At 55.3% G+C, this 19,830-nt stretch overlaps 1 protein-coding gene across 1 annotated transcript in view; it reads left to right on the top strand.

The window, feature by feature from the left end:
• Window positions 1–10,841: 10,841 nt before the first annotated feature.
• Window positions 10,842–19,830, top strand: part of NRG2 (neuregulin 2) — a gene marked incomplete at both ends in the record, with an annotated part of 154,229 nt that continues 145,240 nt past the window's right edge. Inside the window, one exon of the mRNA XM_082291141.1 lies at window positions 10,842–11,265. Coding sequence (XP_082147267.1) covers window positions 10,842–11,265 — 424 coding nt within the window. The remainder of the gene's footprint in view (window positions 11,266–19,830) is intronic.

Genomic DNA, 19,830 nt, shown 5'->3' with positions numbered 1-19,830 from the left:
TACATTTGCCCATGCACAGTGCCCTGTCAGGGGGGCCTGACCTGAAGGAAGGGGCCCGTTTCTGCCCCCAGAGCAATGCCAGGCTGGTGTCATGGCCTGCAGATCCTTCTAAGTTGTGGCAGCAGAAGAAAAAGAGAGAAATCACTGGGAAAGACCCAAAGCAGCCACGTGTCTCTGGCATTTCTCAGCCCTGGGGCCCAATGGTTTCTGTGTTTCCTGTGTTCAGCTGCCTTCCAAGAAGACTTTCCCAGCTCCTGGAGCTGGGTCTGAGTTTTCACACTAGCCCTGTGCTTGGTCTTGCTCTGTCTGAGAGGTGATGTGTCCCATGAGCTTGATCTTTCTGCAGCAGGCTGGGCCCTCAGGTGGGAGCCCGCAGCCCTGTGGGATGGGCACAGATCCAAGCAGGGCACCCGCTGCTCTGCCTGGTGCTGGTGGAGCTGGTGCTGATGCTGTTTGGCAGTCACGTCATCAGGACAGGAATCTGGTTGGATCCCTGGGATGAAAAAACTTGGCTGACTGTAAACAAACCTATTTACACAGATACCTCTCGGCCTGGTGTGGAGAATGTGGGAGCTTTGGTCGAGAAGAATTTATAGCTTGTAACTTCTAAACTCCTCATTATGCAAACATGAGAACAACCAAGGCATCTCATTAGGGGCTGTTCACAGCAACTGGCTGTGGTGGCAAACAAAGCCTGTTTAGAGGAGATACAAGATGATGTCTGAGTATGATTTTGTGGAGTAAGGGGTAACAGGAAGAGTGTTTGAAGCCATTCTTCAAGTATTGCAACACTGCCTGTTGCCCTGTCCTTCTGTGGCCCAGCCAGGTGTCCTGCCCCACACCTCGGAGGAGGCATCCACCAGACCCCAGTCCTTGTCTTTTCCAGGAAAGTAAAGCTGTTCTTTAAACCATGCTCCAGTGTCTTCCCTTGTAGGAAGTCCCAGCAGTCCTTCAAGGACTGTGCTGATACATGGAGTTATGGCCAGCTCTGCAATCCTCCTGTGAGAGGTGCGAGGGGGCTGCCACTGATGGCAGGTAGGTGTGATACCTCCCTTTAAAGGTCCATCAGTTTCTGGACCTCGAGGGAGAGAAAAGCCAACTTGGCTTCTCATTTGAAACTTTACCAAGAAGAAAAGGGACTGTGCTGAGGGGGTTATTTAAGGCAGCAGAGTCACTTGTCATTCACAAGGTGATGGGGTTGATTCCTACCAGCCCTGAGGTGATGAGAGGCCCAGCCCACAACTGCAGAGTCCTGTGAGCCTGACATGGGTGCTGTGACAAGGAAGAGTCAGGCACTATTCCTATTTTGTGCATGACTTCCCATGGGCAGCATTAGGAAATGTTGTACTGTAGCAGGGGAATGTCTCAAAGTATCAAAGTTTATTTTAGTAATGATTTAACATTTGCCTACCTCTCTTTCAGAGCTGCTCTGGAGGTGTTTTCTGGAGCATCATTGTGGCCCTGGGTGGGATTTTTTGTTTTTTGTCCTGTTGAGATGTGTCTGGGTTTTGAAAACTTGGGATTCCTGTTCTCCTTGGCTTATCTTGAGATTATCAGCTCAAAAAAGTTGTCCCATAACCCGTCTCAGTGGTTTGGATTTTGCTGAAGAGGTGTTAACTGAGAACCTCTTAGTCCATAAGTCAGACCCTTACCATGGAGTCAGTATCTTTTTACTTTTCCCTGAAAGATGCCATGAGTAAAATTATGAAGGTACTGAATTTTTCCATGCTCTGATTTCTCACAGAGCAAATTGGCTGCAGAGTCCACTCTGGCTTGGTGTCAGAGGGGAAACAGCTTCACTTTTATGAAGTAATTCCTCGGAGGAGGACAGAGTAGTAACTCTTGCTGTTAGAGAAGGGGGCATTTTTGTGGCCCAGGCCTAGAGGGGTAATGGCAGCTCTCTGCCCTGGCAGCTCCTGCAGCACCTGGCTGGGTTTGGATCAGCTGTGGGCCCCCAGATTGTCTGCTGGTTGTCTGCTTTTAGATGCACAAGTCCCAGCTGGGGCTTTGCAATAGCCCTGGAGTAGGCTGAAGGACTGAAGGAGCACAGCAGACTGAATCACACCAGGAAGAGGAGAAAACCACAGCTCCCCTAAACCCTGCTGCTGTGGAGACCAGGAATTGCCTGGCGCCAATACAGAATGCACCCAGCACACCAAGAAGTCCTTCTCCCTCCCTAGGGACCATTAGGGTGGTTTCAGCCTCTCACAGTGTCTGGATAGAGGAGCTGGTTTGAGGATATTGCTTACGGGAATATTTTGGGAACTCATTAAAAAGAGAATTACAGACCAGCCCTGGTGTGATTGAGATAAGGTGGTGTGTAAGTGTGCAGGAAACATGAACATCCTCTCAATAATTAAATTCAATTAATTGTTTTACAGCTGCTCAGCCAATACCACGAGGTTCAGGTGGGGAGGTGCGGTGCTGGGACTCCACAAGGTCTGGATGGAGCAGGTAAGAGACTGTGGTGTGTGGAGCACCTGCTTTGCGTCAGAGAGGAAAACTATTGACAAAACAGGAGCATTAGCAAGCTGGCTTTGCTGGAGAGTTGTGGGGCAGTCTGCAGCCAGCACAGCAGCCACAGACCCTTGTTCTGGGGAAAGCAGTGCAGGGGCTGGGAAGGAAAGGGGCTCCGGTACCTGTGAGGGGCTCCTTGTTCCACACCGGGGGGTGAGGTGGGAGAGGGGGTTAGTTATGCATCTCAGCATGAAAGGCCTGACAGCAAATGGCATAATGGAACAGCTGCCTTAATAAGAGAATAAAAAGAGGGATATAATAGCTTGAGGAACCAAAAAGGAAGAACTTCTCTCCAGGGGAAGGGAATGTGCAGCACTGGGGAAAATCCATCCTGGGTGCATCCAACGCTGCAGAAATGCAGGGTGCTCTGCATCTGAAGGGGCACAAGGCTTACTTGCCCTTGATATTTCTCTTTTTTACTCTGCCTTGTTAAAACAGCTATTTTATCAAGCCTTTTGCTGTTGGGCATTTCTTACTGAGACTGGAGAGAGACCCCCCACACCACCTCCTCCCCCATCCAGCCCAGAGAGTGTCCCTGAGGAAGGGGGTGTGCGTGGGGCACTAGGGACAGACTGCTCCCCTCAGATCAGAGCCAAGGCTCCTGCTGGCTCCTTGGCCATCCCCAGCCCGGGGAAGCAGGAGGGTTGTGCCAGACCCCCGCTCTGAAGTGCCTCTGGGACCCTCATTCAGGTCCCCATCGCTTCCCTGCATGAAGAAGCGGTGACTCCTGGAAGGGGAACAGACAGTGCTCTGTGCTGTGTCATGGGCACCCAGCATTTTCCCACTAGCTGGGGGCTCAGAAGCAGCCGTGCCAGACTGCTTAGAGCTCATGTTATCCCAGAGTCTCAGGGTCCTAGAAGGGGCAGTGGGATGGGAGCCCTGGCATGCTCCAGCTGGTGCCTGCTTGCACCATGACTGCTGTCAGCACTAGGACAGGATGACCATGGCCTCACTGGGCTTAGCTTCATCAACCCTGAACAATGAAGGACCCCTGCCCCCACGCTGTGTGCTCTCCTAGGGATATGCCACCTCCTGGGAAAGAAAGATCCCCTGGATATTCACCCTCAGCATCCCAAGCTGCACTATAGGGCCACTGCCCTGTGTGAAATGCCCCACCAAGGAGACTTTGGCTCTGTAGCCTTTGTACCTGCCCTCCAGGTAGTTTTTGGCCATTAACTCAGCCCTAAATTTCCTCTCAGACAGATTAAATGAGACCACCTCCCATCATCCCTCCTTTCAGTCCCTGTGCCCCCGACCCAACGAGTCTGTATATGTGATCCAGCCTTCAGGAGAGGAGAGAGAGGCAGGAGCAGTATCCCCTGGGGCAGGTAAGCATCAGTGATGTCTGTGCCCCATCCCTCCTGTAGCAAGCAGAGCTTCCCACTGAAGCCTCTGTCGTGGCAGAGCTGGCCTGGCAGCCTTCCCAGGCGATGAATTTTGGATGAGGCAATACAAATTACTGTCCCTGGCTCTGCAGGGTTAATCTCAGTGCAGCTGCATGTGGTGCTGCCTGTGTCCTCAGCTCCAGCCAGGATGTGCACAGCAAAGGGCTGAGGAGGGAGCTACAGACCGGGAAAGATGCGTGGCCTTGGATATGCCGGGAAAGTCTTGAAGTGCCCGTGGAGGGAGGATCCAGCACGTGCACGTGCGTGCCCACGGATCACACGAGTGAGATGCAGCAGATGAGCTGCCTTGCTCTATTTGTAACCTCCCACTGCTGTTGCACAGGATTTGCAAGGAGGAGAAGGAGCTGAAAATGGAGCTGAAAAATGAAACTTGAGGCTCAGATGCTTGGAGAGGCTCAGGAGCCTGATTCAACCCACCACTCCTCAAGGAAGCAGGAGCTTCTGTTCCTCCTGGGCCCTGTGTCTTGCTCTCACACTCAGCACAGAGTGAGACATTCATACTCCACCTTGGAGCAAAAATAATTTTCGTTAACTCATTGAGGAAAGGAGACATAAAGACACAAATTAATTGCAAACCACACAATTACAGTGTGAGGAAAGAATGAGGGAGGAAAAGAAAAACCAACTTGGTCTTATTTTTTAATTTGCATCCCTTTAGCTGGCTGAAGGAGAGCTGGGTGAGGACATGGCAGTGCCATGGTGTACCCTGGTGGGTGGGACACAGCCTCCCTACCTGGGCATCACAGCTGGGAAGTTACACTCAGGCTCTTGCTCCCTCAAAGCTGGTTTGGACAGTCCTGGGGGCTGCAGCCTGGCCACTGGTGGGTGCAGGGTGAGAGGCTGGTGCGCAGGGAACCACGGACACCTGTCTTGTGCCCAGGCCCAGGCTGGGGATTTCCTGCCTGGATTCAGCACTTGCTGCCCTGAGTGTTGCCTTTGGAGAGTGCAGGATGTTCTTGGGATAGTGCAGGGAGAGCACAGGGACAACCAACAGGGCTCCTCTTCAGCCCCTTACATGCAGCAGCCTGGGACAGCCCACCCCTCCCCTGATCCCAGCTCTTCTTGCAAAGGACAAGATGGAAAAGTGAGTGATGAGGCTCCAGCACCCCTCCAACCCTCCTGGCTTCTTGCTGAAACTGCTAATTAAAGAGCCTATTTCATCAAGCGATTTTTTTCTGATGTGAAAACTTTTCCATAAGGAACTAGTCCCGAATCCACCAACTCATTCCACATTTATTTTAAATCTAAGCTTTATATTGTGTAGTTTCCTCCAGGGCTTGATTATCTTCTCAGTAAAAGCTCTGTTGTTCTGGTTTGTGAGGCCTATATTTAGCCTTGCCGTAAGGTCTGTGCACCTCTCAGTACAGGGCTCAGATGCTGCCACCCGAGCTCCTGGGCTTTCCTCTTTATTGGGATCTATTAAACAAGTTACCATTTCTGTAATATCAAGGGCATTTTCCAGCCACAGGCTGCCTACAAGCAGAAACTTATTGCTGCAGAAATGGTCTCCTGGATCTCAGAAGTCATTTGGAGAGGGCCTCTTGTCTAACAATGGCAAATTATATTTAAACAGGGAATCAAGGGCGAAGCCAAAGAGCCTTGTCCCTCTCTATTATTGTGGTGATACCTCAAGTCCTCATTCCCTGTGTTTTCTGCACATGTAATAAGGCATCCACCCACTCAGCATATTTTTACGTAAAAATACACAAAATAGGCAAAAGTGGGAGGGGACTTTACCTATGAAGGGAATTCAGAGGTGCACAGAAGTACCTGATGCCCTGGTATGACTGCAATTGTTATTTAATACACAGGGGGGTGTAAGGAGGTTGTGTGGAGAGAAGGGAGAGAGAGAGAGAGAAACATCAGAGCGGCTGGCAGCGAAAGGCAGTCCAGGGAGAATCTCTGGGATGGAAGGGTCTCTCACTGCTGGGCTGGAGACTGGGATACACCATCCTGAGGGGAGCATTTTCTCCCCCTGGTGCCGTTTTGCACCCATGTGTTCACCTTTCTGGTGACACATCTCAGTGCCTGGGCACCACTGTCCTTCTGGGGACAAGAAGTGCTGCCTCGCTGATCGTCAGCTCCCTGCCAGTGTCCGCCTCTGCCAGTCCCACTGCAGGAATCCTCTGGCTCTGGGCAGCAGTGCCCTGCAGAGGCTCCCATCTCCTCCACCCTGAGTGGTGTGAAGCCCTCCCAGAGCTGGAGCTGCTGACAAATGTGTTGGATGCAGCTGTCTGTATCCAAGGAACGGAGCGTGTGAGCGGCACAGCGAGCCAAGGCACGCGATTGGAATGATCAACGGGCAAAATCTGGGTGCTAAGGCACGGGCTGGAACATCTGATTGGAAGGCTGGGAGGAAAAAGGGAAGGCTGAATTGTTTATGGTTTGTTTTTCATTCATCATTCCTGTTCGTGTGGGTGGACAAGGAGTGAATGAGTTTCTCAGGGAGGGCAGCAAATAAAACAGGCACACATTTCCTTGAAGGATGAGTAGCTTTTTTCCCTTCCTAGTGCCTAGGTGAATGTGTCACAATGGGGCTGGAGGGAACCCTAACAGCTTTTCTCTCAGGTGAAGGAAACCACTTGCTCTTGATTTTTTTTCCCTTTGATCACCATGTGCTAAGGAGATAAAAGGTTTTTTGGGGTGGGTTTCATCATAATAAAGTACTGCTATTTCTCCCTACAGCAAATGTTCTCAGCTTTTCTTTGGACTGTTGAACATCTCATGGAATGGCAGTGGGTTGCTGCTCTCCCAGCTCGGGGAAGGATGGGTAGCTGGATCAGGCCTCTGTGCCAGGATGGTCCATTTCTGGGAGAGACAGCACTGGTGCCTACAGCTGCACCCCTCAGTTCTGCCCTCCCCGGGTCTGGAGGTTGACATTGACAGGCAGGAGATGTGGCAGCACTGCTGGACAGGGGGAAGCTGACAGGCCGCTGGGCTCGTGGCTGCTTTGCTGCTGGAGGACTTCTGCGAAGGGTTTTGGTTTCCTTTGCTGCTCATTGGAGCCTGGGACAAGTGGCAAGGCAAGTGGAATAGGAGATTTTGGAGGTCACTCTCTATTCTGATTCTTCACTACCTGGAGGAACTGACAGATATGGCTTGTTTGACCATGGTCTTCTGGGCAGCCTGGTGTAGTGGAAGGTGTCCTTGCCTATGACAGGGGTGGAGAATTAGATGATCTTTAAGGTCTCTTCTAACCCAAGACATTCTGTGATTTTGTGGTTAGTCATTATCTAGGCTGGAGTCTCAGACTGAGCGCTGGGCTTTGCTTTTTCCGTATAATTCCTGTGTTCATCATTTATCACCTGCTTTTCTCATTTCACCTGAGGCTGTGGTGGTGTCCCCCTGGTGCCAGGAGTCTGGTGTGTCCTGGTGAAGAGCTGGCTCCTGCCCCACTGGCAGGCACTGATGCTCCCATGGCCATCCCCAAACTGAACAAGCCAAATCCTTGCAGAGAAGACACGGAGGTGGGAAAAAATGTCTGCAGTGGATTTGTTGGCATTTGTGGGGCTTTTGTGAAACTCCTGATTCTTGCAGGGAAGGAGTGTCCCATAGGGAGAGAAAGCAATATTCCCTTGGCTGGGGTATGGGGTGGTGTCTCCTGTATTTGCTGTCTTCACACCAGCAGGGCTTCAGGGTCCCTGCAGGAAACCAGGATAGAGCTGGTGCTGGGAAGGGCTGTGGGAGGTGGGGGGACACCCTTGCAATGCATGCACCGTTCTGAGGCTTGCCTGAAAGGGGGAAGAGCTTAGCACAGCCCCATGCTGGATAACACTGGGGAACAGCTGGATTTAGGAAAAGGTTCTTCCCCCAGAGGGTGCTGGACACTGACCAGGCTCCCCAGGGAATGGTCACAGCCCCAAGGCTGTCAGAGCTCCAGGAGCATTTGGACAACACTCCCAGGCACAGGGTGGGATTGTTGGGGTGTCCTGTGCAGGGCCAGCCATTGAACTCGATGATCCTTGTGGGTCCCAGCATGTTCTGTGGCTCTGTGCTGTGTTCCTCCTTATACCAAAAGCCCCACGCTGGATTTTCAGGAGCGCGTCTTCAACTGACATGGAGGAGGCTGAGGAGCTGCAGCCTGTGGAGGATGCTGAAGAAGGGCAGTCAACATCTGTCCTTGCAGAAGAGCTGCAGGGCTCCCTGAAGAAGCAAGGGACACTGGGACACTGCCCTGTGTGGCATCTGCACTAGGCAGGGCTCCGTGCCAGGAGCTCCCTTGGCAGAGAGGAAGAGAGACCTGAGAGGTGCTTTGTTTTCAGGCATCTCTGAGAAACTGCAGGAACAAAATTAAAGGAGGTAAAAGAAAAACCAGCCCCCACAGCATTTACCTGAGGAATGAAAACCTCTGATGGTGCTGCTGAGCTCTGGGGTCCTGCGGACAGGGTGGAATCCAGGCTGAGCTCAGATTCTCCATCTCTCTGCCAGGATGGCGAATATGATGGGTTTTCACAGCAGGGAGTTAGGGGAGAGATGGGCTTTGGATAAATTGAAACAGACCACAGACCTCCTGGGTTCCCTGCCAATATTTATCCTCAATTGAAGGAAAATGTTTTTAAAATATGTTATTCTGGCTTCATTCTCTCAAAGCCAGTGTTCAGTTTGGTCTGGTGACTGCACCAAGGGCCTTGCCTTTTTATTTCATATGTCAAAATGCCCAAGGACCTATAGAAAACAGTGATTTTACATTTATATGGGAAAAACAGCAAAAAATGGGGATAGGGATTTAGTCCTAAACCATTTTTGAAATGATAAGAGAAGAGCAAGTGTCTCAAGTGATGAAAAACAGTTGATTTCACAAGAGTTAGGCTGAGCAGCAGGAAAAACACTGCTAAAAGGAGATGTGACCAGTGCCCTTTTTTGAGGCTAAGTGTTCTGGACTCCAAAATGCCCCAGAGACAAAGAAAACTCACTTTTCAAAATTGCCCCAGAGGCCTTACAGGTATCTTGCACTGAATTTCTCAGCGGGAGAACCACTGTGGTCCCAGTGGGATTTCAGCCTGCAAAAACAGACAAGGATTAGCGACTCGGCTGCCTGGGCACGAAACTGCCCTTTCTGGTGAGGGGCAGGGTAGAGCAGGCGAGCTCCAGCTCAAGTTATGCTATCCGATATCTCCTTCCTTCTCAGGAAGAACCTCAGCTGCTGTCTGAGCAAAATGATAGGGAAAGGGGAAATTCCTCAGAGATTTATGTCAAAAGAAGAGAGAAGTCAGGTGGTTTCCGTGCTCCTCCAAGCAGCTTCCTGAATGTAAAATACTCTTCTCCCCTCTGCCGTGGGAAGCACTTCTGGTCCCTTCTACCTCCACCTGCATTCCTCTGCAGTTCTGTATGGTCACCGATCAGGGGAAAAGAGAAAGCCTTCAGAAACATCTGAGACCAAAAAGCCACAGAAAATCACGGTTAGCAAGAGGAAACATGTACAAGAAGTAAATGGTCCCCGAGCCCCCGAGCTGTGTGCACAGCGCGAGGCTCCCGGTGCCCCACGGCCCTGCGATGGCCACGCTGCTCGGAGAGCTGCCGGCATTCCCAGAGAGGGGAAGAGCAGCGGTCCTGGCCGGCAGCACGGAGCCACGGCCGCCCATGGCTGCAGAGCCCTGGGTGCGTGCGCTGGGGCTGTGCGATGGGATAACGCTGGCTCCCACCCCGAGCCGGGGAAACACGAGGAGAGGCTGTGCCCTGTGCCTGGGCTGGGCACAGCGGCTCTGCTCCCTTCCCATTTTTCCTGATGGTTCTGGCTGTGCTATGTTAAATGGAAAGCAAATCCCCATCCTGCCATCTGTGCTCCTTTGCTCTCACTGGTGGGCTCAAAGACCCAGCTCTTGGCATCTCTTGAGGTTTGCTGAGGGGTTTCCTTGGGGCTCTAAAGGCCCTGGGGCCATTGCAGTCTGTGCCCAGAGCCATCGCCTGGGAGCAGGCTGAGCCCAGCCCTCCTGCCTCCAGGTCACCTCCGCGGGATGGGACTATGGCCGCTCCCCTTCAATGCAGAATCCAGTGCAACAACAACCACAAAATCCTCTGCTGCTGCTCATTGAGCATCTCAGCTCCCTTCCGCACTGTCTGGGCAGCGAGGGTTTGGGGGTGCAGATGCTTCAGGATCAGCCTTGAAAATAAACCCAAACAAGCACCTTTCGGAGCTTAAAGCGACTCCTCCTGGAAACCACTGCAGGGAAAAGCATTTGTTTATTAACGAGAGGCAGCAGGAACAGGGCATGAAAGGCGGCTTTGTCTCCCCGGCCACTGCGTGCTCCGTTTATCTCTGTGTTAATGCCTTTCCTTCAGGTGTGCAGGGAATCTCGGGCACAAATCTCCCAGCTCCATAAAACCATCGGGCAAAGAGGAATCCCCGGCTCCCGGGCCCTGCGCATCGCGGAACCCCCGTGTCACCTGCAGCCGCCCCCAAATGAGCGCGTCTTTGGTTGCCTCTGCGGGGAAAAGGGGGGTTCTGCGAACGCCTGGGGGCCTGCCGAGGGGCTGGCTCCATGGCCAGATGGAGGCAACGCGGTCTGCCTCCATCCCCGAGGACCCCCAGGGACGCGGGGATCCCCGCCGCAGCGGGCATCCCCGGGGGGGGGGGGGAGTCCCCGGGCAGGGAATCACCTTTCCGGGGGGACGCGGGGGTCAGCATCCCGTGGGCAGGGGCAGCTCAGGGAGCATCCCGCCTCCTCCCCGCGCCGCGCCGCGCCAGTGCCTGTGCCGGTGCCGCGCCGCGCCAGGCCGTGCCGGTGGCGTGCCCTGCCGTGCCGCTCCGTGCCGGTGCCGTGCCGCCCCGCGCCGTGCCGTGCCGTGCCGTGCCGTGCCGCCCCGCGTCGCGCCGCTCCGCTCCGCCCCGCCGCGCCCGCCGCGCCGCAGCCCCGCAGCCCGGCCCCGCAGCCCGGCCGCCGCCGCAGGGCCGGCGGGCAGCGAGCGGCAGCCGGCGGCATGAGGCGCGACCCGGCGCCCGGCTTCTCCATGCTGCTCTTCGGCGTCTCCCTCGCCTGCTACTCGCCCAGCCTCAAGTCGGTGCAGGACCAGGCGTACACGGCGGCGGTGGTGCTGGAGGGCAAGGTGCAGTCCGTGGGCCCCCCCGCCGGCGGCAATGACAGCCGCGGCGCCGGGCCCGCCGGGGGGGTCCTGGTCAAGGTGCTCGACCTGTGGCCCCTCAACAGCGGGGGGCTGCAGCGGGAGCAGCTCATCAGCGTGGGCTCCAAGGCGCCCTGCTTCAAAGTGAAGCGCAACCACCGCTACATCTTCTTCCTCGAGCCCACCGAGGAGCCGCTCGTCTTCCGCACCGCCTTCGCTCCGCTCGACACCAGCGGCAAGAACCTCAAGCGGGACGTGGCGCGGATCCTCTGCGCCGACTGCGGTACGGGCCGCGCCGCGGCGGCGGGGGGCGGCGGGGGGCGATGGCGGAGCGGCGGCGGGGGGCGATGGCGGAGAGGCGGCGGGGAGCCCTGGCCCGCGTCCCGGGCAGCCGCGGGCCGACAGGTCCGTACTCCTCGGACCTGGGGGAGACAGGTGCCCGGCGATCGTCCCCCCACTTCACCCCCGGTGGGCCCCGGGAGCCGCGCCTGCACCGGGGGAGATGCGCTGTGATGAGATGAGATGAGATGAGATGAGATGAGATGAGATGAGATGCGATGCGCTGCGGTGCGGTGCGATGAGATACGATGCGCTCCGCGCGGCCCGGCCGCCGCAGCCGCGCTCCCCCCATCCCCCGGCCCCGGGGCTCCTCGCTCGCCCGGCTCAAGGTCCCGCAGCCCCGGCCCGGCGCCGCGCCAGCAGCGCAGCCCCGAGCCCGGTGCGGGGAGCGCCCGCAGCCCGCGGCCTCCCGGCTCTCGGCGGTGCCGCGCGGGAGCCCCCGGTGTCAGCGCGGTCCCAGCGCCCCGGTGCCGCTCCCCTCCGGGGCCTCGGCCGTGGCAGCCCTGGCCGGGAGAGCTGCCGGCCTGCGGGGGTCCCGGTGTCTCCGGCCGCGACCCCCGCCCCGGGCGCTTTGCCTGCTGCAGAGGGGGCCGGGCCCGGGATGCGGGGCTGGGACAGGGGCAGAGCTCCAGGGGTGCCCTAAGAGCCGGGAAGTTTTGCCTCTTCCAAAATAACGGCCTCGCGGGGGGAAGTTGGTTTTTCTTTTGTTCGTTCCGCGCATTTCGGTGTCTCCGATCACGGCTCTCGTGCGGTGGCTTGTGCTGTTCTTCCAGCACCTCTGGAAACGCGGTTATGAAATGACTTCAACGGGAAGCGCCCGCCGGAGAGTCCCTGCTTTTGTTCCTGGATTTTCCTTGCTGTCCTCTGGCAGGTGAACACCTGCGAAGGGCTGGGCGGTGGGGACCGGGCGAGGACAATGCCTGCATTTTCCCAGGGTTTGGATCTGAGCTGACAAAAATGCACGGCTGGCCCTTCATCCAGCCTGAATGCTGGATACTGTGTCACAAAATCTGGGGAAGGCTGGTGTTAACCCGGAGAGCTCTGAGAGCCATGCCGTGCTCTCAGAAATGGTACGAATCCCTCATGTTTGGTGTGTTACAAGGATATACAGGGTGTATCTCCAGGGAATCCAGGCTCCCCACTCAATGTCGGTACACAGCATCCTCGTCAGGTTAATTGGCCTTTTGCCTCATTAAAAGCAAGGTACTTTGTCAAGTTATACTTAGCTCTGTAATGACCATATGCGTACTGCTCTGTGGTGGTTGTTGTTGTGTTATTAATTGGGTGTTTCTGGGGCAGATACTCTGCCATTCGGGACTGCTGACCCCGCATTGTGAAAGGTAGACCTGCCTCTTTTTTTAGTTGTCCAAGAGATAAATTTAGAAGCTTGCGTTTCCTGGGAGAAAGGTGGAACCTTGCATATCATAAAATGTTGTTGAGGAAAATGGGCTAGGACTGCATGCGAGAAAACTAATTTGGGAGGCACTAATTTCATGTGCATCTGTATGTGGGCCATCGTGGACAGAGAGGAGTTAGCAAAAGAGCTGTGGTACAGACAAGAGGAAAGTAAATGGGGGAATTTCTCAGGACTGTGGTCTCATTGTCGGGGGAAAACACAGCAAAAGGTACGTGGCTTTTATTATTACTTAAATTTTTTTTTTTATCAAAAAGGATTCTGAACTTGTGCATCTCTGAGCAGCAGGGTTTGACTTTAAGGGGAACGGAGGCTGCTCCGTGGCATCCTGGCTCAGGCCCAAAGCGTTAATGTGTGGGCTGATGTAACAACAAGTTAAGAGTTGTCATTCTGTCGTGACACCTTCTTGGAGCTGATGCTTTTGTTTCTGTGTGGCTCTGATGGGTTGATTCGGCTCCCTGGCTGAGGGATGCTGCAGGTTAGTGGGAGCCTTGTCTCAGCAGAGCTCGATGGCAGATTCCAAAGGAAAAATAAAATCTGGTGGTTGGGAACTGTCAGAGCTGTGGTTTGGTTTGGTGATGAAGATGAAATGGGAGCCTCAGCTTGCTGAACTGGTGGTTCTCTGAGCACCTCATGCTCTTGGTTCAGCCAGGAGGTTACTTCTGAAGGTGACTTTCCTGGCAGGATTTTCTGATTTGTAGCACCTGAACTGCTGGAAAGGTGTGTGAACTGGGAAACCAGGCCACAGTTTGCCTTCAAGCTATGTGGTTTGTGCTGGGAGGGAAAATCTGAAGGGGTGCAGGGGTATTTCCCATTCTTGCTGCTGATGAGGGCAGTGAGAACTCCAGAGCTGGCAGGGGGTGAATGTCCAGGCACAAGCTGCACTCTGAGGGACAGCTGGGCTGCAGCTGTGAGGGATGTTACCGAGCTGGGGGACAGATGCTGGGGTTGCTTCTGAGCAGGAAGGGAGGATCTTGTGGCTGTGCTCACTCCAATCCCCCCACTCCCAAAGATGGAGGCCTCACAGGACCATCTTCTCCCTGCTCTGGCTCTGTGCCTGGGTCTGTTTTCCAGTGATTCATCCCCTTCTCACCGGCTAAGATGCCGTGTGTCTCCTGCTCTTGCTGCTTGCCGAGGTCCGGGATGCGATGCAGGATTAGACCTGTGATGGGAGCATCCATGTCTCTCTCCAAGGAGCCGTCTCTGCTGTTTGCACAGCTCGCTCAGAGGAGTGAAAGCGAGTGCTGAGACTCTGCATGGGACCCAGACCCTCTCTGAGCAGAGCCAGGAGGACTGAGGTGAGAGAAGGATGGCATGGGGTGTGGGGGAGAGAACAGGAATGCTGGTCTGCGTGGCTGGTGTGTGTGGGGTCGAGGTGGGCTGCTTCATGGGTACCCCCTGAGCAGAGATCCAGGGAGGGGGAGTCTCACTTTGGCCATCTCACTGCTGGGCAGGCTCTGAAGGCTGGAACTTCCCCACCTGCAAACCGCAGAGGGGCACAGCCTCTGCAGCTCTGCCCAGCCATGGGTTTTCATCTCCCTGGTGCACAGGGAGCAGCTGGAACTGGGGCCCAGCATCCTGCAGGTCTCACCACCTACTTGTCCATCTTAAAACCTCTTCTGCACTGGGAGTATTATTGTTTTTTTTCATACTGTTATATAACGATTCCTGTTATTGCTTCTTCTCCTGTCTCTTTTCTTTGCATCTTCTAGCTCCTTAATTTTGGTTGGTCTCATGTCTCCTTTGTGCCTACACACACAGATCAAGGAGGAGAAAATAGGTGCAAGACACAGTGCTGGCTCTCACTGGTGAAGGAGCTGGTGGCATTATCCCCACTGGAACAACTCCTGATCTGAATCCAGAACGGGGGTTGTGGTCCTCATCCTCCTGGTCTTTAGGGGTAGCTCATGTCAGCATCTGCTTCCCACTCTGTATGAGTCCCCTCTTTCTGTGTGAAGGATTTATGTGCAGGTATTTTGTACACAGAAGAGTGGGGATTTAACCTGTCCAGGCTCTGATTCCTGCTTTCACAGAGGAACAAATGTCTTCCTGCCTCCATATGCAGCGAGTTGCAAAGTAGCTTTAATTAGAGCCTGTACATCTCCTGAAGCACCTCACCGAAAAAGCTGCTGAGCTCCAGGACGAGGTCTGCGACTCGCCTGTAGGATTAGCTAGCTTAGCTGGGGCAGGTAATCTGGTGGTGGCAGATCCCTGGGAGGATTTGCAGGCAGAGGACCTGTTGTTGTAGATGGCACTTTTTGCAGATGGGGTATTTATTTTTTTTCCAGTCCGAAGGTGTCTTGGTCCCAGTGGGAATCAGGAGTGTGCTGGGGCTGTGGTGTTTGCCTCTGTGGCCACATAATGCTGGGAGCTGTTTATCCTGGAGCGAGGTTGCTTAGAGCTGGCCTGTGACAGGAGGAGGGAGGCCGGATTTTGAAGTGCCCGCTGGAAAATACAGCCCTCTGGATTACAGTGTAGGTGTTGCTGCCTGAAATAGCACTGGCAACTTTGGACCAGCAGCTCATGCAAAAATATCCCTCTTCACTATCCTGCAGATCATTGGACTCACTGCAAGCCAGGCAGGCACAGGGGAGGGGTGTGGGTGGGCTCCAGCTGCTGGTGATGGTACTCTGCCTTCCTCCCAGGACAGCTGTGGAGCACGGAGCAGTAAAGCTGGATTTTCTCACACACCACCTTGCTAATTAGAGCTGTCTGAAACTATTTCTCACCACCTTCAGAAAATCACACTTCCTTGGATTTGCAGAAGAGCAAAAACTTGCTTCCTTCTTGCCTTGAGTTCCTGCAGGTGGGGAATGGTCACTGTGCTGCAGACAGCTTTGACCCCTCGCAAGGGTGGCACATTTCTGGGTGCTCTCTCAAATCCCCTCATACAGGATTCGGTCTGGAGTGGACCTGGGGTGGCTGGGTCCTTGTGGCCAGGTCAGCTCCTTGTCTCCTAAACCAGCCATCCAGCAACTGGCAACTGGAACTTTGCTCGGCCGAAGCTGCAGGTCCAAGTGACTCCAGTGGTGCCTGACACAACGGAGTTTCCCCCTCCCAGGCATGTGCCATGCGTGGAGCAAAGTCTGGCTAGTTTCTCAGTTCCCCTTTCAGAAACATTTGACTAAATAAAGCATCTCCCCAAGGATCTCCATGAGTAAGACAAGACTAAAACAGCTTCTGAGTGATCCCAGCAGTGCTGATTTCTCTATCTAGGGCTGCTCCATGCCCAGCCCCTGGCCCCAGCTGCTGCTTTGTGGTTCTTTGTGCTCTGCCAGCTGACAGCCCTTAGATATGGGCCCTGAGGCAGAATGCCCTTTCTAAATCACAGGCGACACCTTGACTTGGGTTTGGATCTGGATCAGAAGCTGGTGCATGCTTGGGAGCACAGAAGCAATAAACTGCATCACCAGGCGAAAAGGGAGCCATGCTCTGCTGCAGCTGAGCTCCCTGCTTCATTTAGGCTGCGTGAGGCGAGATGCACCATGGGCACCAGGGCCTTGAGCCTTCAAGCACTTGGTTCACCCCAAAATCTGCTGCGAAGTGCCGCAAGGGATGGGTTTTGGTACCGTGCTGCTGGGCTGAGGGTGCCTCTCCCAGCAGACTGGAGGGGGTGGCCAGTTCCCATGCACATGTGACACGGCTCCCACGCAGAGCGGCTGCTGCTTTGCCAGGTTTGGGACACGGGATGCTGCTGCTGAAGTCGCCTCATCTCCATTCCCCTCCTCAGTCAATGCGTGACGCTGCTGAGTGTAAAAGATAGCTGTGCCGGCCCTGGCATGACACCTGGGCTTCCCCAGGTCAGCTGTGCTAGCCCAGGGCAGGTGACGGTGCAGATGCAGGGAGAAAGACAGAGATGAGTGGCGCGCTGGGCCAGGAGGAGCTCCAGGAGACTGATCCGTGGTGGGCAGCAGGTTTGGGAGGCTGCGAGCCCGTGGGCGACTCTGGTCGTCTGAGGAATTCTCACTGCAGAGGAGCCTGAGCGACAAAGTGCTGGGAGGTGAGGAAGTGCCTCCGCTGAGCCGGGAGGCGCCGGGGCTGTCTGGCAGCTCCTGTCGGGGCTCCCGTGCCCGCTCCGTGCCCTGTGCGCAGCGTGGTCAGTGCTGCCCGTGCTGGTGGGGGCCGGGCTGGGCTCAGCGGAGCTGTCAGCGCATCCTGCCGCTCTCTGCTGCTCAGGGCAGGCTGCCAGGATGCGAGTTCACCCCCTCCCCAAGTGCGGGACCGCCCTGTCAGGCCCAAACGGTGCCGCTTGAAGGCGAAGGCTCTGCCCCGCTCCCCGGTGAGGTGTTCTCTGCGCTGTGAGCTGCTCTGTCCGGTGCAGATGGCAGAGGACGCCTGTCCTCGGCGGGGGCTCGGCGGATGCGGGCGGCGAGGGGAGGCTCTGGAGGAAGCTCATCTCCCTGGAAACTTTGGCAGCCAGGCGTCTGCTTGCCTACTGAATTGGGTGTGCAGCAATCGAACTCCTGAAGGAGCCAGCACCTCTCAGCACTTACTGTCTCTGCCCGGGGGGGAGGTGGAGGGGTACGCCACCTGCCCAAAATTTTGGGGACAGAGTACTGAGTCTGCAAGGGTAGGCTAGAGATCAAAAGGAAGATGAATCACCAAGCTGCTCTTTCTCTGCTGAATGACCGTGCTCCCGGAGTTCGGCTGCAGCGGTTTGGGGCTGGGCTGTGTGCTGCAAAGCGTGGGCTGAAGGGCCAGTAAAAGCTGCTCTTGTTGAATCCCCATGGTCCAGCTCCACCCTGGATAAGACCCAGGCCAGTCTGGAGGATGGAAAAAAATATATTTTCCCAGAAGATGGGTCCTAGAGGGGAGCAGATGATTTGCATCTTGAATGAAAATAATTTATACGACTCCAGGCAGAGAAGGCTCAGATGTCATCAGGTAGGGGGAGGTCACCTCTGTGCTGGAGGATTTGGAGACAAGTTTTGTATGGAAGTCACAGCAAACAGCACTGAAGCTCTTTGGAGAGGGGAGAGTTCATATTAGGGAAATGAGAAAACAGGAGATGCAGTGGGTTGGAGGAGGACAGGAGATGCTGCCTTGGAGACCCAGGGCACTGCTCTTGCCGAGGTTGTAGCAATGGCTGTGTCAGGGAATCCCTTTTGGCCTTCTTGATTTCCCTGTCTCGGGGTCTTACCCCAAGCAATCACTCCCTTAAGGTACCACTGCAGTGCCAACCACGGCCAAGGGTGATCTCCCAGAAATGTTCCCCAGTTGGAATCATGGGTTGGAACTGAGTTGTGGCTCATGGCGGTGGCATGGGCTAAGCATGATCCCAGCTGGTGTGGCACTTGAGGATGGAGCTGGGTGGGCTGATGGGATGATGTTGTGTGCAGAAAAGAGGTCAGAAGATGACAATGGTCCTGACAAGGCTGTGGGAAGTGCAAACCAGAGGTACCTGCCACCCTTTTGTCCCTGGTGACCTGGCCTAGATCTGGGTGAGAGCTTCCAGCAGAGTGATTTGGCAGTAGGCTGGGGAGACACCCATGAGGAATGACCCTGGTGTAGGTGACCCCCTTGCAGGCAGGCAGGAGAGCCTGCTCAGAGGGTGTGAGACTGGGGTCCATTCCCGCCCTGTTGTCTGATGCTGTAGCTCAGGGACAAGGTTCTTCTGCCCACAGCAACTCTCCCTGGCCTGGACAGTCCTTGAAGTTCTCTTTGTTGGGGGTTGGTGGCCACAGTGGTTCTCTCTGGTCCCCCAACTGCCCCACACCCACTGCCTGCAGCAGGATAGTGCCTTCCTTTCCTGTATTCCTGTCACTGTTTGCTGGCCCCTGGAGGGCACCTCAGTTCATCCTTGCAGGCTGTAGTATGTGTTCTGGTTTTGCAGGAATAATACTTCATCTTTGGTGACCTCCTGGAGCAGAGCTGGCTGCTGTTGTCTCTGGGCACAGCATCTCTCTGGGATGGGACACACATGCCTGATGAGTAGGGATGTGTCACACTTGTGACAGAGCACTCAGCTCCCACCCTGCTGCCCCTCTCTCTCTCCCTGTCCTGACGTGAGGGAACTGTCCTTTACCCTCTTGATGAAGGTGAGAACTTCCCAACGGGTTCACGTGCTGAAAATGAGCCTGTAGGGTCTGCAGGTGAGAGCAGAGCCCCAGGGCTGATGGAAAGCAGATCTTGGATGTGTTGGTTTTCTAGGGCAGGTCTAGATGGGCAGTGCTGTGCCTGATGGCTTGTGGAAAGGCTGAGGAGGATGGGAATGCTTTGCAGAGCCTGAGGAAGGACACACTGTACTACTTAGTGGGAGAGCTAGTCAGTGCCTGCCAATTTGGGGTCGGAAGGCAGGTATTTGCATTCATTATAATCAATCACTGCTCATCCACTCTCCGTAATGGCTCGGTAATGACAAAGTGCTGCTCAGGAGCCTCTCGGTGGTCTCAGGGCAGGCAGATGGCTTGGCAGGAGGGTGGGACTGGAATTAGGTCTGCTTTCTGGGCTGCCTCAAAGCTGGCAGTGATGCACGAGCCCTGGCTGCTGCCCTGGCCACAGCCTGTCCCCGCTGGACCCCGGCTCCCGCTGCCGCACTGGCCGCTCCCGCTGCTCGGGGTGGGCAGCCCTGGGACGAGCCAAGGGGAGGTCAGCATCGGGCACAGCCTCTACTGCCAGCCTGTGCCAGTGGGATGTGGCCTTTCCCGTCATGCAGAGGTGTGTGGGTGTGTGATTAGCAACACACTCATTAGCCCTGGGAGTGTGACAGGGAGCATGAGCCATAAGTCAGGATGCCTTGCTTGGGGGTCGGATCTTCCACGTGGGTCCGTGGGATGGTAGTAACAGCAAGGGTAGGAGTGAATGCTTCTGGCCCTCGTCTGGACCTGCTGCTCTAGGTGTTCCCCTCCCACCCCTCCAGTCTTCCTCAGCTGCCCTTCTGGGTGCAGAGGAGGAGTGTGGATGTGTTTGGCTGGGTCTCCCCATGGCTGCTCTCAGCCTTCAGCCAGGCTGGCATGTGCTGGGAGTCCAGCTGAAGTCACCACCACCCGTGGGACAATCCTCTGCCATGTGGGGTCTCAGCCACCTTCTCCTGGTATCTCTGCTAGGAGAAGGATCTTTCTTCCCCTCCTGGCTGCCAGGTTGCAGCTGTGGTGG

Source organism: Coloeus monedula (assembly GCF_965178545.1).
Source record: "Coloeus monedula genome assembly, chromosome: 15".
Lineage (NCBI taxonomy): Eukaryota > Metazoa > Chordata > Aves > Passeriformes > Corvidae > Coloeus > Coloeus monedula.
Note: the sequence above shows the minus strand (reverse complement) of the source record. Positions and strands in the feature narration are given on the sequence as shown.